This window comes from Microtus oregoni, unplaced genomic scaffold (genome assembly GCF_018167655.1).
Source record: "Microtus oregoni isolate MIOR12 unplaced genomic scaffold, Mior012 000000F_ref0000247, whole genome shotgun sequence".
In the NCBI taxonomy this organism is placed as follows: Eukaryota; Metazoa; Chordata; class Mammalia; order Rodentia; family Cricetidae; genus Microtus; species Microtus oregoni.
In genome coordinates this window covers 86,409,217-86,435,073 of record NW_024543059.1, presented here as the reverse complement: position 1 = coordinate 86,435,073, position 25,857 = coordinate 86,409,217, and the positions used below count along the sequence as shown (strand labels likewise).

At 41.1% G+C, this 25,857-nt stretch overlaps 1 protein-coding gene across 1 annotated transcript; it reads right to left on the bottom strand.

The window, feature by feature from the left end:
* Positions 1 to 1,655: 1,655 nt before the first annotated feature.
* On the bottom strand, positions 1,656 to 24,822 carry Vcam1 (vascular cell adhesion molecule 1). The gene is made up of 9 exons (XM_041657668.1): positions 24,536 to 24,822; positions 23,814 to 24,089; positions 21,352 to 21,663; positions 19,675 to 19,941; positions 16,566 to 16,841; positions 13,281 to 13,601; positions 12,014 to 12,280; positions 10,053 to 10,319; positions 1,656 to 6,983 (listed from the first exon to the last, which is right to left on the bottom strand). The coding sequence occupies exons 1-9, from the start codon at positions 24,597 to 24,599 to the stop codon at positions 6,832 to 6,834; spliced, it is 2,202 nt and encodes a 733-aa protein (XP_041513602.1). The 5' UTR covers positions 24,600 to 24,822; the 3' UTR covers positions 1,656 to 6,831.
* Positions 24,823 to 25,857: the final 1,035 nt, after the last annotated feature.

Here is a 25,857-nt window from a genome sequence, read left to right as displayed (position 1 = left end):
GCTGATAGTGTAGCTTGTCACTAAAGAGGCCAGAACCTCATTTGTCACATATCAAGCAAGACTCACACATTAGTCACGTTAGAAACTTGTGCTTTAGGAGTAGAAAAGCCTCACAAGACACAAGGCAGGCATTTTACTTTTCAGAAAGGACATTCTCAAACACCGAACTAAAACAAACACTGTTTCAAAGGACGTTACAAATGCCTCACTTCCTTGGCAGGAAAGAGCAGTAGTAAGGGAACCCCAGCAGAAACCATGAGCTGGTTGGTCTTGGGATTCATTTGTCTTTTATTTTTCTTTTCAAGACTGTTAGAGTTGATTAAGCAAGGGTAAAAACAAGCTGAGCAGGCCTTTGTCAGAGCTAAATATGAAAAGAGATTATCTAAAATAAAGTAGGGGAAGAGTTACTGTGGGCCAACCAGACAGCTCAGCAGGTAAAGGCTCTCGCCACAAACCCTGACAACCTGAATTTAATCCCCATAGTGGAAGAACAAAACTGACTCTGTCAAGTTGTTCTATGACTTCTCCATGCACTCTGTGGCATGTGCTGCCCCATACAATAAAGAGGGAGAGAGAGAGAGAGAGAGAGAGAGAGAGAGAGAGAGAGAGAAGAAAATTTAAGTTCTGATGACATATGTGTAAGTTTACATAGAATCTTTGTGCCTGAGGATTGGAGGGAACCTTACAGTTTAACTTCCCCAAAGATCTTAATTTCACATACAGGAAAACTAAAGGTCCTCAATACATTCAATAGGAGTCCTGACTCTTACCTTTCCGGGGGAAGGTTAGTGACCACATGGATGGATTCTGACCCTTTACCCAAGTAAACCCTTTACTCCTCACGCTGCTTTTTATCAGATTATCTTATCTCTGGAGCAGAGATTAGAATAAAATTTAAGAGATTTGACTCTCACAACCTGCACAACAACCAACAACCTGTACAACTTAAAGTTCACAAACCTATGAAGATAGCAAAATTAATATTATTAACATACACCACTCCCTAAAGTTTCTTCATAGGTCTTTGCAATTAATGCCTCCGTGCTTTGCATCCTGTCCCAAAGCAATCACTGACGTGGAATTCACTCACTATAGTTAGTTTTCTTTTTATAGAATTTATGTAAGTAATGTGATCTGGCCATTACATTGTAGCTCACACTGACCTAGGACTCACTAGGTAGCCCAGGCTGACCTAGAACACACTATATAGCCCAAGCTTGCCTTGAACTAACCATATAGTTCAAGTGGACCTTGAACTCATTCTCTGGCCTTAGCCTCTTGAATGCTGGGATTGCACATTGGAGACACCATACGCAGCCACCAAATTATGACAGACATATGCCACCCATTCATGCATTCTTTTTGTTCCAGTTTGTTTCATTCATTGGAGTAAGGAGATTTGTTCATGCTGCCCTGAGTTTTCATAGTTTATTAGTTATTGATGTAGTGTAGTATCTCTTTGTACAAATGTAGGATTTAGCCATTCACTTGTGGATGAAGTTTCAGGCCATTTCTAGTTTGCTGCTCTCTCAGTTGCTGATAATAGCAGCATCTCTCTCTGGCTGTTTTCCATTGGGTGGCTGCCTTCTGGCTGGGCTTCACCTCTCTCACTGTTGAAGCCCCTTTGGTGGCTTTCCTTTGTGTTTAACAAGAGACAAAATCAAACTCAAAACTATAAATGAACAACTCATGATGCTGTCTGAGTGACTGGAGAGACAGACGGAAGATCAATGCCAGGCACAAAACTTGAAAACCATTGAACAAATGACAAGACTGATTGCTTTTATGATGTCATCTCCCCACAGCTAGAGAACACGTGTTGTTTACAAGTATACATTCAACACTATCCAAGAAAGATTGTATTCTGAACAATACTACAAACCTCAATAAATTCACTTAATATTTATTTCATAAGAAGTAAGTTCCCAGACTAAAAATGGAATTAAATTAAAGCTAATTACTAGAAATATAACTGAATGGGAAGTTCCCAGATACTTGGTACCTACTTTTAAATAACTCATTTTCTGAAGAAGAAATTACACAGGGATTTTGAACAAATTTTAATTGAATGGGAATGAAACACAGCACATTACAGTTTGTGACATGTAACTAATTGCATGGCGCGATTATCCCTTTACTATTTATATTAAAATCTGGAAGGCTCCAGATCGTTGAGTTTAAGGTCCCTCCCAAATAACCTAGTAAAAGAATAGCAAATTCCATCTAAAGAAAGCATGGTAGTGAAATCATAAAGATGCACAAAGGTCAATAACACAGGAAACAAGAAGCAATAGATAAAAAATAAGAACACAAAAAGGTAATGCTTTGCACAGATCCATGCCATGGATGAACCTCTACTCATCTAAGCAAGAAAGACACAAGTTACCAAAGTTAGAAGTACAAGGGACTATGTCCTCCAAGAAAATGGATTGCCAGAGATCTCCCACCTGGAAGCTTGCTTTAAATGTGGCAATGTCAGCTACTAAGCAGAAAACTGCCTTTCATCTCAACTGTGGCCCAGACACTGCCAGGACAGGACAACAGGACACGGGGGCGGGGGGATGATTACCCCAAGTTGCCACGTCAGGGCGCGTCACTCTCCCCAAATCTCCACACCACAGGAGAGTCTGTCAGATCATCTGGGCTTGGCAGCTGACTACTGCCTTAGTATTTCTATCCCCTAATGCCCACGAAGACACTTGGGACAGCGGCCTAGGGAGCTGGAAATCTGTCTAACTTCTGCTTAAATCGATCTGATGGTGTTCAATGACTGGAGTACTGACAGATTTGCCAGTTAACAGCTCTCTCCCGACCTCCCCAAGGCAACAACCAGCCTGGCAGCTCACTAGTTAAGTATCCTGCTAAACATACAGACAGGTGTGCCTCCTTCACTCCATGCAGGATTCACAGGTTTCAGATTTGGAGATCAGATCAGGTCAATGTGGAGGCTCAAAGATTTAACATTGATAGATATAGTTTTGTTAAACTAATAGAGTACTAACTAAATATCTGTGGGTTTTATTGGCTCCTGCTTTTCAGCTCTGCTGAAATGCCAACTCCTCGCCCTTGAGAACAGGCTAACATCACAGAGGGGATAGAGTCCTGCAGGTGTCTTCAACTCCCTCCTCCTTCACTGGGCCAACCTCTTTTGTTCAATGAATTTAGACCTAAAAATGTTCATGAATTTTAACCCAAAGCCAAAACCTTTTGCTATGACACCAAGGTAAAAAAAAAAAATTTCCTCCAATTGTTTAACAGGTACCTGCATGTTCCTGGAAAGAGTGTCAAGTCCAAACCATGGGGGGGGGGGGGCGCTCCAGACATGCTTGGGGCTCCAGACATGCTTGGCCTTCCAGTTATGCCAAACCCCGCACCAGGTTGGCCCTCCAGAAATGCCAACCCCTGCACCAACTGAGGACACCAACTGGGCAAATACTGGCAGGTTGATTTCACCGACATGACCCCTCATAAAAAGGCCCTGTTATCTCTTAACTCTTATTGACACCTTTATAGGATAGATGCATTCCCCACCTCCAGAGAAATGGTAGAAAAATATATCATCCCTCAATTTGGTGTACTGGCCCCCACCTCCCAAGCTCCTGGGACATCAGTGCTAACACCACCTCTCAATGTGCAAGCTGGCACCTCTCCAGCAACTGGGACCTGGTTTTCCAAAATGTCCTAATGAAGGGCATGTCTGCTCTTGTGTCTCGCTCATTCACCCTTGTCTCTTTTTACAGCCACAATACTTCTCTGTTCCATTCTTTCTGACAGTCTTTCTGATGCCCATGGCTGACCCCACAGTGATAATAATCGATTTTTTTTCTCCTACCAATCTGCCTTCTCAGCCTCCCCAAGAAACAGGGTGGCAGCTAGCTGAATGCTTCTTCACCCATGCCTCCCACTGAGCGTGGGTCCACCAGCTTTTGACTTGCGCCTTCCCACGTCATCCCGTGTCAGCATTGAGATGTTGGGAAGCTCCATCCAGCCCCACTCCTCCCATTCCAGACTCCACCACCGAGAAAGCCTGCAGTTTCTCCCCTGGAACTGCTCAAGACTGCCTACAGGCTTTTTAAGACCCTGCACATAGATCTGCCATGTGCTCTTGTGTTCTCTCTCCTACATCCTGAGAGCTACCCAGGAGTGTTCTTCTTTGCATTGCCCTGTTTATTAAATCTTGATTTATTAAAAATAAGCAGATAAATGAATGACTGTCTGATGTTTCACCAAAAAAAAGAGAAAGAAATATAAGGGGCTATATAAAGTTATTATTAGGATAATAATATTCTATCTTGTGTGTATGTGGTTTTCAATTTTTCTTTTATTTTTGTTATTATAACTACATCACTTCTTTCTTCACCTTCCTCCCACCAAACCCTCTCATATACACTTCCTCACTCTCTTTCAAATCCATTGCCTCTTTTTTCATTAATTGTTGTTACATGCATATATGTACATACACATATATTTCTAATATAACCTTTTCAGTCTATATAATGTTACTCGTATGGATGTTTTCAGGATGGACCATTTGTAATTAGATAACGAATTGCCTTGCTCTTTCCTGGAGAAGACGATTTTCCCTTCTCCCACCAACTCTCAGTTACCCATAGCTATTCTGCAAGGGGCAGGATTCTATGCCCCTCTCAATGCTGACTTGAAATCTGACTTGAGCTTTCACAGGACTTGTGTATGTGAAACTAACAAAACTTTCGGAGCTAGGATGGTAGATTTTCTACCTCTGAGCAGAAAAAAAAAATATTTCTTAACTATGACAGAACTCATAAGTCAAAATAAAAAATACATTGAGTGTGATAAAATTTAAGTTATTATCCAAAATACCCCAAAGCAAGTGAATGTGTAGGTCACAAGTGGGGTAATGAAGTACGTGGAACAGCTGAGTAACTATAAGAAGAAATCAAAGGACTAGTAAAAAAGAAAAGGGTATTTGTATGTATTTATACATTAATAAAATATATCCTCTAGCAAAAAAGGCCAACGTGTACATATTTTATAGAAGAAAGCTCAAATTATCCTAAACATAAAAACATTCTTAACTATATGGAAATATGTTTAAATTCACTGATGATCAGGTCAATTTAATTTTAATCCATGCTGAGAAATAATAATTAATAATAAATAAATTAAGTCAGATGGCACCACATTGGGCAGGGGGAGAGCATTGGTGGGAATTCTTATTCGCTGTGGTAGAAGGAGAAGTTAGGGAACTACTTCCGAAAGGACTAGCTTCCCTTTGAATTTTACTGTGCACACATGCTACCTCCCAGAATACTGACTGACAGGTACAAGCTCTAGAGAAAGCACAGCAATGTTCACAAATTATCACATTACAATAATGTTTGCAGAAGCTTATTCTCATATCAGAAAAGATGAAAACATCACAAATAGCTATTAAGAAAAGGGTGGATAAATAAGAAACGATTTTAAAAAAAGTCTTAGAGTAGACCATTGGAGAGCAGTGAAAATGTGTGACCTATAACTGGATACAACAGCATGGTTGAATTGTGCAAGAAGATAAGTTTGAACGAAAGAATAAAGTCACAAAGCAAGGTTCAAAACCTAGCAAACTAATGTACTACTTAGAATGTACTGTATACAGCATAAAACCTTCAGAGAAAGAAAACGATTAACCCATAATTCAGGACTTACTGGCTCAGTGGGAAGAGAATTGCTACCTGTACTAAGCATACAAGCTGACCTGGAAAATAATAGAGTGTTGTCTCTGAGGCTTTGCAGCATGTACTTAAGTGTTTGTTCTTTGCCAGATTACTGTATATATCATCTATTGGGTATAGTGTTAGCTTTACATTTAACTGTTGCAGATTCCAAGAATCCCAAACTATAGACCTTAACTCACTAAGTTACGATGATATGAATAAGTCTGTTTATTTTACTGGATTTTTATGGTTATTTTGATAAAGGTAGTCTGAAGAGCGTGTTTGGAGTATCTGTATTGTTACCAGTTTGAGGTTTTTACTCTTATAACTGACAATTCCTGAAGAGCAAGCCATTAACGAAAGGCGGCAGACACAGTTTATAACATATGAGACCCAAGTCTTCCATGTTCAGAAAGTTTCACTTTATACTGTTTACAAAAGATGAGTCAAAGAAGCCACATTTTAAACCATGTTAGTCATTCATTACACAAGATCCCGATGAAGAAGCATGTCCCCGTACCATACAGTACCATGCAGAGAAAACTGGCTATTCAGTCTGCCATGAATTAGGAATATAGTACCTGAAAGTCAACCCAGTGCCTTCCTTATCATTTGCCTATAAAAATATAAAACCCTGGCTTTGTTCTAAAACATGAAATCACTGTCAATAAAAATTCATAGGAATAAAATTAGTTTGAAGGAAACAAAATATTAAGAGAAGGTGGCACTGGTCAGCTGCCTAATCAATATTAATATTAAACTTTTCTAAGATGCATTAAGTTACAACAGTCAGTCCGAGCAACACTGTTTATGTTCTGACCGGCCTACGGAGTGCTGCTATTCTAAACAACCGTTCTATGACATAATTTTATTTTACATATATACAAATTCTGCTATTTATATACACATCATGGGACTGTTCCAGTCACTTCACCTCAATGACAGGGACTTGTCAAGAAGAACAGTTCTGGCTGGCTTCTTGCATTCAGCGAAGGCTCAAACATCCACTTCTTTTCCTTCTCTACTGAGAAGAGTTCTGGGAAATCTGAACACTTAGCTTGGTTTATGTGGGGGGTTGGTGGTGGGATGATAAAGACTAGGAAGGATCGGGGGATTATAAATAGTGTCTTTTCTGGAACACTTCAGATGTTGGCTACACCTTTGATTTCTCTGCTTCTACCAGGCTGTACGAGCCCTTCATGTTGGCTTTTCTTGCGAAGTAAATGATCACCCCGATGGCAGGTATTATCAAGGAGGAGGCACAGTAGAGGGCAAGGAGCTCGGGAGAAAAAATATTTTCTCTTCCTGGAAAATAACCAAATGGATGCAATTAATGTCCAGTACCAAAGGAAATAATTCAATCACAGTGTGTGTTTTATTGTAACAGTACGGCTAGCTCTTCAAAGAGCAAGGGGTAAAAGCTGTGCTGAGGACCATTGAGACTTATCAGACACATTTTTTTCCCCCTGAAATATCCAAATAAGTAGCTCATGGTTGCTATGCTCATGATAGGTACGAAGATAACAGTTCTTGGCTTTACAGACTTGGATTTTAAAAGATGGCTTTGGGTGGAAAACGGAAGGGAAAGCACACATTTTCGTGATCTGTTTTATAAGAACAGGAATCAGAAATAGCTAACAAAAGCCCCTGACACTTATTGCCATGAATTGAAATGCCTACTAGGGCTCCAAGACCATCTTTCTAACACGGAGAGTGTGGCCAAGACAGGGCACTCTTGTTGACGATTGCTGTGCTCTTATATGCAGCCTTCTGTGTGTCTGAAGCAAAAGCATCTTTTACAGATTATCCCCCTCCAGCACGGACAACCTCTCTTGATCTACTGATGGTCTTCAGATAAGTAAATGTCTTAGTTACTCAGAGAGTGAGTTCCCTGACCCACATCTCCCTTGTCATAGATTAATACTCCAATATTCCCTCAAAATCCAACCACTTTCATATTCCCCTAAGAGCTTGCAGTTCAACATTTATCCATGCATTTACCTGTTAAACTTGTTTTCTTTTCCTGGTTGCAAATTCTACAAACATAGTTATGTCTGGATGAGGTGCTCAGAACTAGCCATCCCTGAAGACACTACTGGGTACACAGAGTAACCCCCAAAATATTGAGTACTAATAAAGCTTTTCTTCCTAAATCCTATTATTTTGCCACACAGCCATAAATGTAGTACTAAAAATGACAATAGAAAATCTCCTAAGAAAGCATGTGACATCTGCAACCCCTCAACATCTAAGCCCCGTAAAAGCATCTCCAGAGAGCATGGCTTCTGTTTGTTTTGCCCACCACGGTGTGGTCTCACAATTACATTTTAATAAATGTAAGGGCATGTTGTCTGAGTCCTTCAAGGAATTAGCCATCTGATCTGAGGCATCGCTACATTCCTTCCGGGGCTTTCAAAACACAGAAAGTCACTCAAGTAGAAAAGACTCACTAGCACCACAGGAGAGAGCTGTCTCAAATTACTGAAGGAGGAAAATGATGCTTCACTTTCAGTACCATGATAATGGCTTCGTTTTTCTGCTTTCCTTTGGTAGAATTGATCTAAGGGTAATATTTTAATGGAATACTCATCATAATTATGGTTAGATATCAATATTGATGACACACTAGGAGGTATTTCTGTTTTCGTTTTCTTTACAATTCAATTATTATCTTTGCCTTTCAGCTTGTCCTTCAGACATCTGTTAAAAAACTCAAAATTGAGTCAGTTGCTAGGGCAATATTCTAGCACATTTTTCCTATTAATTATATAAGCCTTTAAAGTTTTAAAGAATCCTCATCACTCAGATCAATGGACTACATTTAAGCAAAAACCAAACAAGACAAAATAAATATAAATGTTCAGCTAAATACAAAGGAAAACTAGTCTTTCCAGAGTGAGAAACAGGTCAACTTTGGGTCTTTATTCTTACTCGGCTATTTGAAACCATCTTTGTATGTGGAAGCATGAATATCCAGCTGTGTGACCAACCCGCTCTCATTGTTCGTTTAAGGGATAAATTAAAGGTAGTAAATACACATGAGATTAATTAAACAATTAAAAAAGACAACATGTGAAAGAGAAAGTTAAAGAGGGAAGAAACAGTTTTCATGGTCTTGAGGAGAAACAGCCATGCACACATAGGATGACAGGAATCTTAAGGGTCCCTTTTCCTGTGGCTAGGCTACATTAGGGCTAGCCAGAGGTGCCAAGGATTAAGGAAAACAGAAAGGAATGGGGTTCAGTCTACTCCTAGTTGAGATCACTGGAGGCAACGGTGACACACACCGTGTCCCATTCTTTGAACACATGGTGGCTTCCTTGCCCAGATCATACGTTTTCAGGAAAGAAAATCACTGCAGGTTGGTGACCAGAAGTTTGACATATAAGTATGTTATTTCCCCATTTTAAAAACATCTCTAAGTGAATGTATCAATATGTTTTGAAGAGGTACTGTAAAGACAGAAAAAAAATGTATTCAAAGATCTGTAATCTTGAGAAATTTGGACAGACTGGTAAAATTTTTAACTTGGGTTCAGATTTTCTCTGCACTGATATGTGGTTGGTTAACTCTATGGTCAATGCCTGAGCTCCTCAGAGTTGGCATCCATTAGCAGTACCATTCTCTCTACCAGACTGGATTTCAAGATTCAACAGCCCCTTGGTATACAAAGGGTCGGAGGCTCGTTAGTCAAGGCTGGCATCAATAAAATTAGCAGGCACTCACAAGAGAGAACAGGAAATTGAGGAGTGCCAATATGTCTCTGATGGGGTTGAACCCCCCCTCTCCACCCCCCACCCCCCTTTCCTCTTTATCAGGTTAAAGTCGGACAACTGGGGCACGGATTTCAAAGGAAGCTCTTATGAAATCCAGAGATCCTGTTTAGGATCCAGGCCACTATCCCCAATTAGCATCCTCACAAAAGAGCCAGGCAGAAAATACGCAGTTTTTCTGTCCTCTGAAAACAGAGCTCCTTCCCCCCGGGGGAAGGGGGGGTGGGCAAGATGGGGAGAGGACTTTTTTCTGCTGTGCCAATCCCAGTTCCTTATTTTTCCTTTTACCCTAGGGGAAAGGCTGTAAAATGTGGCTAAACACTTAGCAAATCTAAGACCTCAGAAATCAGTGATGAATTGGCAACTTTGGGGGAAAAAAATAACAAGTGGGAATTCCACATTCACTGATGATTAGTGCCCACTTCCTGGCTAAACGCTACAGGCTGGAACAGCTGTGCCCGAATAGTTCAAGAAACATTAAGAAGCAACCAGTTAGCATGGATTTCAGTCTTCTTTCGCCAACACCCGTCTGATAGTAGAAACTGCTTGCTCTCCTCGGATACTTTGAATGCTTAAAATTATATGTATATATGAAACTAACCTTTTACATCAAGGGTTAAACTTCGTAACTGTGAGCCAACTTCGGTTTTAGATTCACACTCGTACACTCCAGCGTCCTGGAGCTGGGCCTTGCGGATGGTGTACGCGCCATCAACGGACTTTAATACCATGTCTCCTGTCTTGGCTTTCTTCTTTAGGATGATCCACGTTTCCGGCACGCTTCCACAGGTGCAGGAGATAATGACAGTGTCTCCCTCCTTCACGCTCTCAGAGGGAAAGACTGTGAGTTGTATATCTTTCGGAGAGCCTGAAGAGAGAACGGACAGTTAGTGTGGCTGGAGCGGAGGGTACAGCCATCGCATTCTGACTAAGAACCTCGGCAGCCGCTGCCAAACTGTTGGCGATGCCTTCTGCCTGAGCTGTAAAGAAAGCAAGCCAAGAGGCCGGGCATTTGCTCAATTCTAAAGGATCACATTGTAAGCAAGAGAAGACGTGTCTCAGGCTTCGTGTCTCAGGCTTCTTTCCTGTCCTTACCACGATTCTTTACCCAGCCAAGGACAAAAATTAGGTATTTAATAAGCAGGTGTAAAATCAGATGTGAAAAAAAAATATTTTTTAAAAAATCACATTGTTCACCAAAATTTTCCTTGAAGTGCATAAGCCTTATGAGCTAGGTGCTCCCTGACTAGGAAATTAAGATGTATACCATTCTTTAAGCTGTCTTTAAGAATGTAGTTACCAATTATCAAATTTCAAGGTCTTGGTTGATCTCAATTGAGGTAGAACATTTCTATTAATGTAATAAGCCTTAGAGGGGAACACCCAGTGTCTGTTTTATAAACACTTGCTTAAGACTATCTGTTTTGTCACTTTGAGTGTCCTCCTCCAGGACCACAGGGCAATGACAACCATACTCTGGCTTCCTTTTCTTTCAGATGGTCCCACAGTATAGTCCAGGCTGGCCTGAAAGTCTCCTAAAAGTTTTCTTTGAGATTATATATGATTCCCTTCCCAGGTTCTTCCTTTGAATTAAAGACCTCAGTGGCATGAGGAAGTGACCACAACAAAGCCCAACACCCCCCTTAAAAGGAATAATAGCACGGGATACAAAAGAGCGCAACCCCAGTGTCCCCAGAGAGAAAACATGGGTAAAATGAAAGCTGATGACTTTATAATTTTGTTCATTAAAGTCCAAGGCTTCAATATGCCAAGCAGAAACTGCTGTGTTCTCAATTTGAGGTCTTTATCGTTGAGAAGGGACACCTATATCTCTATTTGCCCTAGTGATTCTGTGCCAACGGGCTGAGAGGCCCATGGGCACAGTGACTGTGATCCTTAATCTCAGAATTTACAAAGGGTACCCTCTTGGGCTTCTAAACAAATCCTAGGCAGCTTCTTGGGACTTGCTTCTCGGGATCCCATTAAACCCAATGTGATGGTTTTGATACTAAGTAATTCCCTACCCTTATTTCTTCACCAAAACCACAATCTCATAAGTGTCCCTGAACTTTCAGCTTAGCTTCTAGGGAGAGCATTTCATTCGAGGAGAATAGGATTTTAGGGCAAGTGATTTGACCTGAAATGAGAGTTCATCTCAGGAGCATCAAGGAACAATTTTTTTTTTTTAATTTATTTTTTTACTTTACTTTTTTTTTTGCACATAAAAACAATTTTGAAATGAGGGTTCTTTTTTTTTTCTTTCTTTTTAAGATTTATTTTTATTTTTGAACTATATGTATTTGTGTGTGTCTGTGTGAGGGTACCTTCAGTGACCATGGAAACAAGGAGAGGACATGAGATCCCCTGGAGCTGGAGTTACAGGCAGTTGTGAGTGCTGAGACCAGAACCCGGATCATCTGTAAGAGCAGTCGGCACTCCTTGCTGCTAAGCCATCTCTCTAGCCCCGAAAGGTTTTGTTTTCAAAGAGGACCTTGTTCACCATTGGTAACTCAATAGGAAATGTACTAGCTATTAATAATTTAAAAGTCTTTCTCTACTTACCTTGGATAATCAGTTCAACTGATTTTTTGCTAATTCCAGCCTGGTTAATCCCTTCACAGACATAAATGCCAGAATCTTCCAGTTTTGTAGACATTAAGGTGAGCGTTGTATCTTCAGAAAGAGGTTGCAATTCCCCGTTATTCAGCTGCCTGCTCCACAGGATTTTTGGAGCTGGAAAGCCATCGCTTGAGCAGGTGAGGTTCACGGGACTGCCCTCCTCTAGGATGGGAGAAGGACTGACCCAGATGGTGGTTTCCTTGGGGGCAACTGAAAAGGAAAAGACACTTAGCTTGACTCTCTTATGCCTCGAATTCCAAAGAGTCTGGACAACGCTGTAAAACCTGGCAAAGGGATCTGGATTAGCATAGTTTGTAAACTGTGATAGCCCGCCCAGAAGTTTCTGTGGAGGAGACACAGTGAGAGTTAGAACCCAGACGAAGTGTGGATATTTTCCAATGGCAGAAAGTGCTGGAGAAACTGATGTCAAAGCACAGAAAGTCAGTGTAGTGTGTAGTGTCTGAGTGACATGGTGGATTAGAAGCCTCTATGAGACCCTGTGAAGAAGAGCCAGGGTGAGAGAGAAGTGACCCCGTTTCTCAGGGAGAAAGGAGTAGAACGCTTTAGAAACACACACACACACACACGAAGGGGTATTGGGGAGAGACTTAAAGGTCAGTGATATGTATGGACAGAGCATGATGTACTGGAAGATTCCCTGTGAATAAGAAAAACAGTCGGCTACCCTTTGAACCCGGGTTGATCATTTGCCCAATAGGAAGTCTATAGACGGACATGGGTTGGGGGAAGTGCTCCTGGCAGGCCTTTATGAGGCTGACATCACCACCACCTTTTCTCAGCAGTGTTCTGGAGAGTAAATCTAGGCTCCCTTCCCTGGGGGAAACCTAACCACACTTAAGAAACAACAGGTTGGGGCAAGGTCATAAGGCTCAGACACTTAAGTGACACTACCTGTGACAAGCCAGCTGCTAGCCGGGCTGAAGATGACTAACTGAGCTCTACTGATTCTCTCTGAGGCTGAGCAGCTGCCTGGCTGGCCCATTCCTGAATGCTAACACATAGAATCACACATAAATAAATGATTTCTCTTATATTATGGAAGATGGTTTGTTATCATCACTCCTATCTTGAATTTTCTTTTCCGTTTTCTTCACAGAGGTTTTCATTGTTAACCTTCCGTTAGCTATTACCTAGTGGACACAACAAAGAAATCCACATTCAGTTGTGGCTGCCCCATGGATGTCCTTACCTTGGATATAAAGAGTCTGTGTACTCTGCCTTTGTTTGGGTTCAGATTCCATTTGGCCACTGTGTAACTTAGCCAGGCAAACAAGCTCGTTCCCAGTATCTTCACTGGTGGGGATGAAGGTCATTTCCAAACTTTTGGTCTCTAAGGATTTTATGCCCATTTCCTCATTAAAGTGTTTACTCTTCAGCGAGGTCTCCCCCTTCAGTAACTCAATCTCCAGATGGTCAAAAGGATACACGTTAGGAACTGTGCAGTTTATGGTGACAGGCCTCCTGTGCACAAGGGGCCCGCTGATCTCAATTTCTGGGTCTTCGGGAAATGCTGCAAATATCAAGCAAAAAAAAAATGTTAATATATGGTAGTCAAGGGAAAATTGGGTCAGACAACACTACATGCAAAGGCCTCAGAGTGGCAGCTTTTGATCAGCTGGGAAGAGTATGGACGTGAATAGTGCCATTGGCTATAACAGTACATGTACAATATTAATTGTAAATAATTGGGACAAAATACTAAGTATTTTAAGTCAATGAATAATAGATGCTTTTCCTTCTTATTTTTCTCTTCTAATGATGCCATCTTGCCTGTCCTTCTCTAAGGGCACACGACCCCTGCCATCTTACCAATGCACTTTATAATTTAAATGTTTTAGATCTTGGTCATGATATAGTGACTACTAAATATGAACTAATCCCCCCAGCTTTCATTTTTCTCCTTTCTGAGAAGCCTGATTACATGGTTATTATTTAACTTATTTTATCTCTAGACAAAGAAACTTACAGGGACGAATTGAGACTTTTCATTTTATATCAGACCTAGTCAAAATCTGTCCTCTGACCTAGGAGTCTTGGCTACAGGTTTTCAGTCTCAAATGAGACTCACAGTGCAGCTTTCAATTTGGACAGTATATCGAAATTTGGATAGTTTGTTTTTTGACTAAATTTAGGTTATGAGTTTTAAATACTTTTCAGAAATTATTTTCTTCCTTTTTTTTTTTTTTTTTTGAGACAGGACCTAGGTCAGCCTGGAACTCTCTATGTAGACTAGGCTGGCCTCAAACTCACAGGGCTCTTTCTCTTCTTCCCAATTGGGTAACTCTTGTAATTAAGAATAAAACTACATCTGGGCATGAAGGCATATGCCTTTAATCCCAGCACTTGGGAGGCAGAGGTAGGTGGATCTCTGAGTTCCAGGCCAGCCTGATCTATAGAGTGAGTTCCAGGACAACCAAGGTTACACAGAGAAAACCTACCTCCCCCCCCCCCAAAAAAAAAGAAAATAAGGAAAGGAAGGAAGGAAGGGAGGAACGAAGAAATGAATGAAGGAAGGAAAGAACTGACTAAATATTGTAATATTGTATGTTTTCTCACATATGTGAAAGCCAGACTGAAGCAGTTAAAGAGGAGGGAGACATGGAGAGGGCAATGAGAAAGGGGATGAACTAAGAAGAAAGCATAATTGACACAAACACATGAAGATGCCATGATGAACGCACTTGCTTGTTTGATAACTTTAAACATCAATAAGAAAATGTAAAAGAACTATCCTAACTGTATTATTTAGAATCTGAGTCGTTTTTCTCTCATCTACAAAACATTTAGAAGACATCCTATGTAAATGAACAAAAATGACACCAAAATAACTATCAGCATAAAAATGATACCTAAAAAAGCTAAACATTTTTTCCATAAGTAAAACCTTCTTAACGTGGTAAATTTTCAAACACACCCACAATGCAATATGCTGTCACACTGTTCCAACTTCTGTTGGGAATGTGCCTACATCAGCAGACCCAGGACTCCGGGTAATATGATAAAGCAATAAAGTTTACCCTCCTTTTGAGAGATTTAACTCACTTAACAGGCACACTCTTACTCTAAAGAAAATCCTGAAAGTTAGCACATGTTTTGCAGGGTTTTAGATGGGAGAACTTTACAATATGTTCTCTGGGTTGACGAGTAAAGCAGGGCAACCCCACTCTCTCTGCAAAATAACCTTGCAGTCACAAGGTTGCTATAAAGTTCATTCCTCATTCAGTGTAGACTGAGGGCTTCCAGCCACGTGAAATTCATGGAGATTGGAGGTTGGGAAGGATTTTATTAAGGTGACAGCAAGGGGGAGACAGGAGAAGGCGTGTCATTTGTTCACTGTGTAGATCCGTTTTAAAGGATGCTATTGACTCTCGGTTCTGTAGCAGTTACGTATTAAAACCATCCCATACTCAGACTAAATAAAACCTATCTCCATTTCTGGCCCACTACTCTTTCTTATTGTCCCCTCACCCGAATCCTGCAGATCAGCTTTTCAAGTCTGCCTTAAAACAATAGACTGCTTCCCCTATTTCTCCCTCCCCCCACCTCGATGGCTGCTTCCCATCCCCATAGGCTTCCCACTCCTTCTTTCATGAAAAAAATATTAATATTATCTAACATATTATATGCTTATTTTAAAATAATATACTTATTATGTATACTATATCAAGCACAGGGCATTTATCATATATAGTAATATATGATGCATTATTTTAAATGTATTATATACGTACAATAAAATGAATACTATATCTGATCAGAAGCCTGACTATTTGGGAAGGAAACGGGGATAGTGGGTGGGAGGAGAAGGGTTGAGACACCATAACAGGGGGCTGAATATAAACAAAGCAAGGGACCAGTTATTTTCTGTTCTATTAAAATAATAAATATTACACACAATAAGGTTATCTTTCAAAAATGAAAGAGAAATAAAGACTTTTTAAAGTGCTCATGAAAAGCAAAACACAAAACACCCTGGGCTGGCAGGTTGAAGCTGTAACTCAATGGCAGAGCGCTCTCGTGGTGTGTGTAAAGCCCAGCAGTCCATGCCCACATTTCAAAGCAAAATGAAACAAAACAAAAGGCACGCTGGAGTTCACCCCCAGTTTGAGTAGGTGAGGCAGTCACCCCCTCACCGAGTCCTTATCTGAATGGACGCAAGGCCCTGGCTGCTCTCACTCACCCCCTCCATACACCCTATATACATGTGGCAGTGGGGGAAGCATAGCATGGGGCATGCTCACGTGCACGAGGAGAGTAGGACCAGTCACTCAGTATGCGCGTGTCTGTAAACAAATGCAATATGTACTGGAGAGCGGGACCAACTGTATTGCATCCAACAGTGTTCAGAGATCGAGGGATGCCAAACCTCTCTCTGCACAAATGGATTTCCTTACACAGTCACATCCCTTTTCTTCCAAAGGAACAAGAGGAAAGGGAAGCAATCAATGAGTCATCCATTTTGAAAAGCACTTACAGTAGACCTCCACCTGGATTTCCTTTTCCAGTTTCCTCCGAGCACAGGTCACAGTGCACAGGTAAGAGTTTTCGTTCTCAAAGCTCACGGGGCTCAGTGTCAGTGTGGACGTGGCCCCCGCTCGCCTCACCTCCCCGTTAAGGGAACCGTTTGTCTGAGTCCTCCAAGAAAAAGTGGGGGAGTCACAGCCAACAACAGCGCATGTCAGTACAACTGAGTCTCCAACCTGCGCAGCCACCCAGGATCCGGGGGAGATGTCGACAGTTAATGGTTTCTCTGAAGAGGAAAAAAAAAAAAGAAAGAAAGAAAGAGCAAGATGAGTAACAGATAAGATTCTTTTCTTATTGCGTCATATTCCCATATTCCATGTTTCTCTTCCTTGATCTCTATTCAACGACTCTCTGTGCCAAGAAAAAAATTGGTCCTTTCCATCTTGGAGCCATCAGGAATAAGAGCACATCTTTGAAGGAGGAACCCATGATGCTGTGTTGACTCCGGCTGCCAGAATCAGTGTAGATAACAATTTGTCAAGAACGTGGTTGGCATCTTTTCAAAGCAATAAGCCAATCTCTGCTCTATGTAGTCCATCAAGTCACTGTGGTTGAAGAGGACCTCAAATTATCCAGCAGTTTCTGTGTGTCAAGCATGCTGCATTCTGCTTTATATGCATGCATCATCTCTCTTAATTCCCAGAAGAGTAATTAACTGGTACTATTATTTCTTTGCTACTTTCTTATTCTTCTGCTCCTGTATTTTACCCTGCTCTTCTTCTGTCCTTTACGCCGTTTTCTTCTTTAAGACAATTAGACTCAGAAGTGCTCAGTGGCTTGAGCTAAATTTGCAAGTGGAGTAACTGGGACTTGCTGTAAGATGGGTCTGACTTGAGAGCCCAGTTTTTCTCTTCCTACAACAACTAAGTCAAGTTGTCCTCATGTGAGATAAAATGAGATCTAAAATGATTACAGGAGAAACTGCACCAAAATGCACTATCCTTAATCCTTCATATACATCTATATAATGGAAGTCCAATATAAAATACTATTTTTGAGGATCACACAGCATCACACTGAGAGCAAAAGAATGATGTCGGCATTAAGGTGGCATCAAATATGTTTGATGCATTCTCAAAAGACTTTATTCCGGGTAGAAAGCTAAGTGATCAGGACAAACACCCGAGACTCAAGCATCCAAAAATGTTCTTAACTTCCAGGCACACAGTCTTGGATGAAATGACATATCTTGAGAGAAAGAATTCTGAATCTTGGTGTTGTTCCTCTGAAAATCCTGGAAGTGGTTGGGCAACTCAGCACGTGACAGATGAATCTCCAAAGAAAATCACTAGAATGCTCTACCAAGCCAGACACAGGAGGAAATCTCGGCACACAATAAAAATATACTCCATTTTATGTGGTTCTTTTCTGTACCAGGAAAAGTAGCTTTTCTTCTTTTAGTTTGTGTATTTGTGGTATAGTATTATTTTTTTTCAAAGAAGTTTCTTCTCAAATTACCTCCAAATAAATTACATGCTATTGGATTTTTGAGAAAATTATTCATAACAGTTACCAAGTTATCTAAGTTCCGTCTATACCAGTGTGAGAATGAGGAACTTATCAGGAGATTCACTTCCTGCCTGCAAGGAGCTGACATCCCTCACTGTGTGTGCCTGGAGCTGCTGGGGAGAAGCCCTTGAAAGGGCCAAAAGACCCTTCCAACTTTAGCACGGTCAATTGAGGCTGTTAGTCACTCATGCACTATAATACAAGCCCAGAACACAATGATTCCTTTGCCCCATTGAAAAGGGGCCCAGCATATGGGATGCAACTAGTCTAGAATAGACACTGAGCCTCCCACACTTTTAGCCATACATCTTCTCTGACCATGTGGGAATAGGAATCACGCACCTGAGCTAATCAGCTGATGATGTTCAAATTCTACTTTCTTCTTCTTTATCTAAACTTAAAATCCACGTTTTCATGGGTTTAGAAATGTATTGTCCAAGTTTATAGTTTATGCTTTAATTCAGCTAACATGTGTTAAACACTTCCTGTGTGTCGGATGCCATTCTAGCCACTCACTCATTACTTCAAAGACATACACACAAACACAGTGAGTTCCTGGGTTCTGAGTTGAGAAGCTTGCAGTTTAATGAACATACACATTCAAATGCATACATTTTTCTGCTCTTACTAAAGAATGTACTTTGATTTCGCCACTCCTTGGTGTATAAATAGACCAAAATACCACACCATACACAATGTATACACAATAATTTTGATTGCCCAGCTGAAATGTTAGCTATAATTGAAAGAGCATGGGATTTTGATTTAAGAGGACTCTGTAAGGGCAGCAACAAGCCATTCGACCATGTGCAAAAAAAAAAAAAAATGATGAGTTATATTGCACCTGGGCTTCTCATCTACCACACAGCACATGGTAAACACTGAGATAGCAGATGATGGAGAGTGCAGAACTCTTGGCAAACATTGGCTGTACAGTCAACTGATGGCCACTATTAATCTGAGACTCCATTCTCCCATCTGTAAAATGGATAGAAAATACCCCTTAGTTATTTCTTGAAGACTAGATAGCTTCTATAAAGTTCCAGAAGGCCAGTTTGGTCTGGGGAGATGCCGTTGCTTCAGAAAATCTTGCACACTCTCAAATGAGAAACCGTAAGCTAAGGCAAAGGCAAGAGGGCTGGCTGGAAAGGCAGTCAGGGCAGAGGGAATCATGGTGAGGTAGAGGGGTCAAGAGTAGGTCACTTGGAATGGGAGCATGTATTCGGTAATCACAGCTATGTAGCTGACTATATGGAGTGAGAAGACTGCGTAAAGCAGCGTGAGGATGCTCCTATCCAAAGGGCAAGAGAAGGGGACCAAGTTGGGAACTGAGACAACAGTGAAATGGCGAGAGCTACTGAAGAACCAGTGTGGAGGTTCTGAGAGAAAAGAGTTCCCAAAAAAACGTGAGCTTGCTAAATATATAAGTACGCTGAAGCACATGTCTACCAGACGGGTCGTCAAGCAAAGGCAAGGAAAGATTGTCAGCACTGGCATTGTGTGGCTATTGCTCAGCTCCCAACGATGGCACCTCTTCACCTTCTACTCACCTTGAACAGTTAATTCCACCTCTGCTTTATTTCTCCCGACCAGATTAACTCCTTCACACACGTAATTTCCAGAATCTTCCGTTCTCATAGCAACTAAGGTAAGAGTTGCATTTCCTGAGAGGAGCTTCAGATTTCCATTATCTAATTTCTTGCTCCAGAAAATCTCGGGAGCTGGTAAACCCTCACTGGAACAAGTCATCGTCACAGCATCACCCTCTTGAAGACTTCTGGAGGGATGTACAGAGATAACTGTATTCTTGGGAGAGGCTGAAAAGGTAGAACATAATATGAGCTGTCATTCAGCGTCGTCTTCACCCAATGGGGATGATGTATTTCTCTCGTAGACTGTACTTACGTGTCTCTACAAACTTGACAAACTTACCTGCCAAGTGAGAGTCAAGAATCACCGAGTCATTTAAAAAAAAATGAGCCAATCTAATTTCTATCCAGTTAATTATAGTTCTTGATATCTGATGTTTTCAGGGAGCCACAGGTAGGTGGAAATTAAGAGAAGCCCTTCAAGTTTCATGGTTCAGTCTCTTGCCTAAGAACTGGAATCCTGAGGAAGAATCTTTGCCAAAAGCACATCCAAGCTTCAGCACTTACTGAGGGAGACACCCTACGCAGGGCCATCAAATTGGCATTTGAATATCATTAATTACGTAAAAAAGTCTCTCACTGAGTTGAAATCTTCCTGGAAGTAGCTAGCATTTGCACAAAGGTCGTAGTTTAGTCCTGTGCTCTTATGGATAAATGGCAATGCTCTTCTCCGACTGCTTTCAGAGGCTTAACTATACCTCTGTCTCAAAGTGTTGTATTCTGTGAGGAGAAATAGCCCCTATCTTGACTGGTTTCTCAAAAGGTTGTTAGAAGCTTTTTTCCATCTCATTATGCGTTGGGTAAACCTAGTGTACTTGACACCAACTCTTTCCAACTTAGGGCTCAGAGTAGAAAACATTTTAGTTTGAACAGAGCACCATGAGTTAATTAAAGACACAATTCTAATATAAGAAGAAGCTTCAGATCCACCAGCAGTCTCCAAAACCTGGAAGACAAACCCTAACACCTGCTGCGTGTGTGTGCATGTCACCACACTCTTGTACACACGCACACGCACACACACACACACACACACAAAGTAATCCTCTTGTAAATTTTGTATGTCTGTGAAACCAATGTTTCAAGGCTTATTATAAAATTTTATACAAATTTTATCATTTGAGCCCACTTCCTACAATCCAAGCAGATAGTGTTATGTTGATTCCTCCTTGATAAACAGGAGAATAGGAGTTGAATAATCTTTTTTTTTTACAAATATGGATTTATTTTGAAAAAAAAGTAAATAAGCAGACAGTTGTGTGTTCCCTCAATATAAACATTTTAGTAAGGACCATGAAGAGAACAGCTCAACAACCTCCCAAATGTATAAAAGGCAAAAATTCTGTGGTCTTAACATCACTCAGCTAACAATGAGGCAGGACACTCAAGCGCTCTAAACCCAAACCCAGTATCCTATTCTTTTAACAATAGCATTCATAAAATCATGTCTTAAGTAATGTAGTAAAAGCTGCACGTTTCTTGTTAATCTATTTGATACATTTCTTGTAACAATAAACAAAATAATACATATCTGGGACTGAATTCCCATAAACCAGGGCTCCTCATGCAAGTACTTACTGTAGACTTGCAGTGGGTTGCCCGTCTCCCTCTTTTGGGGCTCAGGCTCAATGTATAAGTTAGCTCGGCAAACAAGAGCCTTCCCAATATCCTCAAGGCCAGGAGTAAAGGTGACTTCCAAGCTCTTGATTTCCAGAGACTTCTTCTCCATCTCTTCTGCAAACATCTCTGTCTTCAGGAGTTGGTCACCTTTGAAGAGTTCCATTTCCAGTCTGTCAGATGGGTAAACATCAGAGGCCAAACACTTGACCATGACAGGCTTCCCAACCTCCAGGGGACCACTCAGCTGAATCTCTGGATCCTTAGGGAATGCTGCAAAGCCAAGCAAACACACAAGTAGGTTTATAGGCTCCTGTTGATAGCATCTCTAAATGTTTTAACACAACACAAGTCAAAACAAATGTTTTTGTTAATACTAGGCTTAATTCAGCATAGCCAATTGTTTAAATAGCAAGTCACGGTTCGTGGTGGACTTGGGAATCACGAATCAGAATTAACCACTTTTGAAAGGCCATTTCCGTTTTAATCTTGTAACTGTTAAAAAGTATGTGTTACTGAAGGAAAGAAGAACGAAAAGCCTAAAATCTATTGAAACTCTGCAATAGATGTAACTTAAAGGGCTTTGCTCTCTCTTTGCTGTAACACTGGGTGACAGAGGCCACATTTCATAGATAAGGAAGCTTGGACATAGTGTGATTGCAGAGCCAGCCTCTGTCACGCAGCATGGTGAGGTGGGGGAGCAAAGCTCATGCGTCTGTCACTCTGCAATGCAATTCCAGAGACATATTACACCCTGTTCTCTTATGTTAGTGCAGGTACAGTTCTAGACGAGAAACCCAGCATTCAGAATGACATTGTAAAGGAGTTTCACTGTGTAAGACCGCCTACAGAATGAAGAGAATGACCTTAAGGGGGGACTGGCTTCTGAAAATGGGATCTCTGATAAGAATTCATCCACCAGAGAGGCATTCATTCCTAAGAGAGTGCTCCATACTGGATTCATTCCCCCAAAAGCCGAACTCTGTGTTCTGACCAGCACTCTATTGAACCCACCGGCACAGTGGAACACAGCACGTTGCCCCTCCCCCGTTTACACAGTTTTTCATATGCATATACATATGTATATGATGCATATATCATGATGGGGTGTCATTGGCACCCCAGTACCACAGAATATTACAGTCAAATGTGGAATAGAGACTGAACTGTTAAATACAATGGGAAACAGGCTCTCTTGCAGGAAAAAAAAAAAAACAGGCTACATAATTAAATCCAGAAGGTTCCTCACTTCTCTTTTTTAACTCTCCAACAGTACTGTACTTGTGGGTTAAGGCAAAGGAACTGAAAATGCTTTATTATCTAAAAACATAGTATTTTAAATTTCCCCTTCAATTATTTATGTCCGTCACGGTCTTCAGGAAATGTGCCTGGCATCCACACGTTTCATGACAGGTAACCTAAGAACTTGCCATTCTTCCCGATATTTATATAACAGGACCTTGCACGGAGCTCAGGAGGCTGCCCAGACATAAACTATGCATACACAGCCAGGGTAATTGAAAGCAGCCGGCCAAGCGCAGCTGCTTGGGAAGCCCAGCTCCACAAGAAGCTTGCTGAAATTTCAGTGAAGGTTAATGGACAAAGGCAGGCTTCAGCACAGTAGGAAGGAACCAAGGTAGTTAGAGGATGAATCAAACGCGAAGAAATGCCTATGTGAGTACGTTCTGGGGTGAGGGAAGAGATGCTGTCTATAACCAAAGACAAACCGTTTCTATAGGATTCACTATCCCCCTCCCCTTTGCTGGTTCTATTTGCTGAGTTGAGGATAGGGATGGGATGTGTTTGAGGTAGGCTGGTGTAATATGGGTACCTGTTCATATTCCTGAGACAAATCTAATTTATTAGATGAAAATCCTTTGGGCTGGAAAAACCAAGGCTTTATGGCAACAACAACAACAACAAGAATTCTCAACTTTATCAGTGTTAGATGAATGAGATGTTCATGGATGTTATGGTTATGTCTAGAGAGGAGGCTTGTATACTCATAAATCTGAGTCTGCAAGCACATCTTAAGCTCCAAGTTGCATAAGAATAAGTAAATGGAAAATACCAGAAAGCGAGACATCATCAATCTTCAGATGCATGAGCAAGTGAACATGTAGAAATACAGGCAGATGAGAGGTTAAAGGAAAAAATGAACAGAGCCTATGAGATGCTCACATTTCGGCTAAGGATTGGACCGAAGAAGATGCTAGTCTTTGGCAAGGGCACCATTTTTTTTTTCATAGCAAACAAAGACACAGAGGTTAAAATTCGGATTCTTCTTCTCATCTTGCTCCTCCTTGTCTCTGGCTTTATTGAAACTATCTAGCAAAGAATCTAGATACACTTAACTCCACGTATCATTAATATTTTCTTCAAGCAGCATCGAGAGAAAACCAAACCTCTTTGGGGGCACTTACAGTAGATGTCCACCTGGATCCCTCTTTCCTGTTTCACCGAGCCGCAATATACTGTGCACACGTAAAAGTGTTCATTCTCAAAACTGACAGGATCCATGGTCAGGATGGACGCCGTCTCATTTTTCCACATCTTCGCACTGAGCGGACTGTCTATCTGGGTTCTCCAAGAGAAAGATGGGGACGCGCAGCCTGTGGTTTTGCAAGTCAGGGACATGGAGTTCCCAATCTGAGCCATTGTTTTATATGCAGGGGAGATCTCAACTTCAAAAGCTTGAGCTAAAACAGCAAGGGGGGGGGGGAATAAAAAAGGAACTTTACTCTGGTCTGTCTCATGCTGTATTTTTTTTTTCTCTCTTGCATAGCAATGCAGTGTTTAAAACACAGCCTGGGGGGATCTACTTTTTAAATTGCCTCAGGCAGCCCCAAAGCCCAGATGTTGCTGTTGAGGAAGGTGCTGGGATCCTGACCATGAAGAAGAATGCTCAGTCAGACTTTGAAGCCCATTGAGCAACGCAATTTTGTTACTTTCTAAGTTTGACTTTGTGGTCAAGTACAGAATACTAAAGAGATAGACCTACTACCGATATAATCCAAATTTCTCAGTTAACATTTGAGAAGGGTATCAAAACACATCCATCTGTAGCTCTGTCAAAACTAGTTTTACAGCAAAACTTTCTAGTACACCCAAAGCTGTGGACCAGTAAAACAGGTCAGGGACTTACAAGCTGCAAACAGTATCCAAAGTACCGTTGAGGCTCCAGAGATCGTGACCATCTTCTCAGGCATTTCAAGTCGCTGCTGGGGTGACGAAATGGAAGCTCCAAAGCCTTCTTTGTGTCCCACGTGAAAGTGTCTGGGAAAAGTGTTCAGCTTCCAAAGCCAGCCAGGCTGGTGTGAGTGAAATAGAAAGTCTGCTCTTATTTATAAAGGGTCTTGCTGGAGAGGCGGAGGGAAATCCCTTCAAGGGGAAACCCAGGGCAGAGCCAGAGAAAAAAGTTTAACTGACAGCCGGCCAAGTCCCCAAGTTAACCCCTTCAGCTGCTCTCAGCGCTGAAGTCCCTCTGAGTCCCGGGAAACAAGGCACTTCCAAGTCCATAAATCTCGGGCTTTTCCTGACTTGCAACTCCGAAAGGGTTCTTTCCTGAAAAGATACGAAACAAATATCATTGCAAAATGAAACTGCCCACAACGTGTGTGTGTGTGTGTGTGTGTGAGAGAGAGAGAGAGAGAGAGAGAGAGAGAGAGAGAGAGAGAGAGATCATCAGAGGAAGGGAGGGGGGGGAACAGAGATGACCAGGTAAACACCCACTGACTTTTCTTCATTAAAGAAATATATTTGCATTTAAAAAATAGAAATTATTCTCTTTTGACAAAAAGGAAAATATCCTTTATTTGCATGAGATACTCTGTAGAATGGGAGAAAGTATAGCTTCTTAATTTTAAGAGTCTCTATTCATAAGTGTATTTTTGACACAAAAATCAACTCTCTGAAATAATTTTTCTCTAAAGTAAAAAATACAAGGATGTTGATGGAAAACTAAAGGAATTAGTTTTCCCCAGCCCTTTGGCCCATTGCTGGATAGCTAGAAGTCCTTCGCAGTCTTAAAAGCAGAAGAATGGGATCTGTCTAATAAATCTTTGTGGTAAATTTCTTTGGCTGCATTATTTAGCCACATGTCCAGTTCAAACATGTAAAGAGGTTTGCTTTCTGTTGTAGGAGATGAAATGATAATCAATTTTTATTATTTTCTCGTTCCAGTGAAAAGACTTTCTAAAGACTCAATTAATTGTCTCCATGAGCCTTACGCATGCATAGCCCATGTCCTGGCAAAATGCTTGCCCATCAAAAAGAAACCGGAACAGCCACTTCCTTGTATTATACACGTGCAGGTCTACCTCCCACACTGCATTATCAGTTCCCTTCATGGCCAGGACTACTACTTAGATACTTAGTGCATGGGTTTGCATGTAGGGACTATAAAACTTGGAAGAGTAAAAGTGAAAAATCTAGAAAAGAAACTTTTAAGATACTAACCACAGTTCA

What these genes read in the sequence shown, in the direction of transcription:
- Vcam1 (XM_041657668.1), bottom strand. Translation starts at nt 24,599, where the DNA reads ATGCCTGAGAAGATGGTCACGATCTCTGGAGCCTCAACGGTACTTTGG. An exon ending in CAACCCACTGCAAGTCTACA is followed by an intron (nt 19,942 to 21,351) that starts GTAAGTACTTGC and finishes CTACCTTTTCAG; the next exon opens with CCTCTCCCAAGAATACAGTT. An exon ending in TTTAACCCTTGATGTAAAAG is followed by an intron (nt 6,984 to 10,052) that starts GTTAGTTTCATA and finishes GTTATTTTCCAG; the next exon opens with GAAGAGAAAATATTTTTTCT.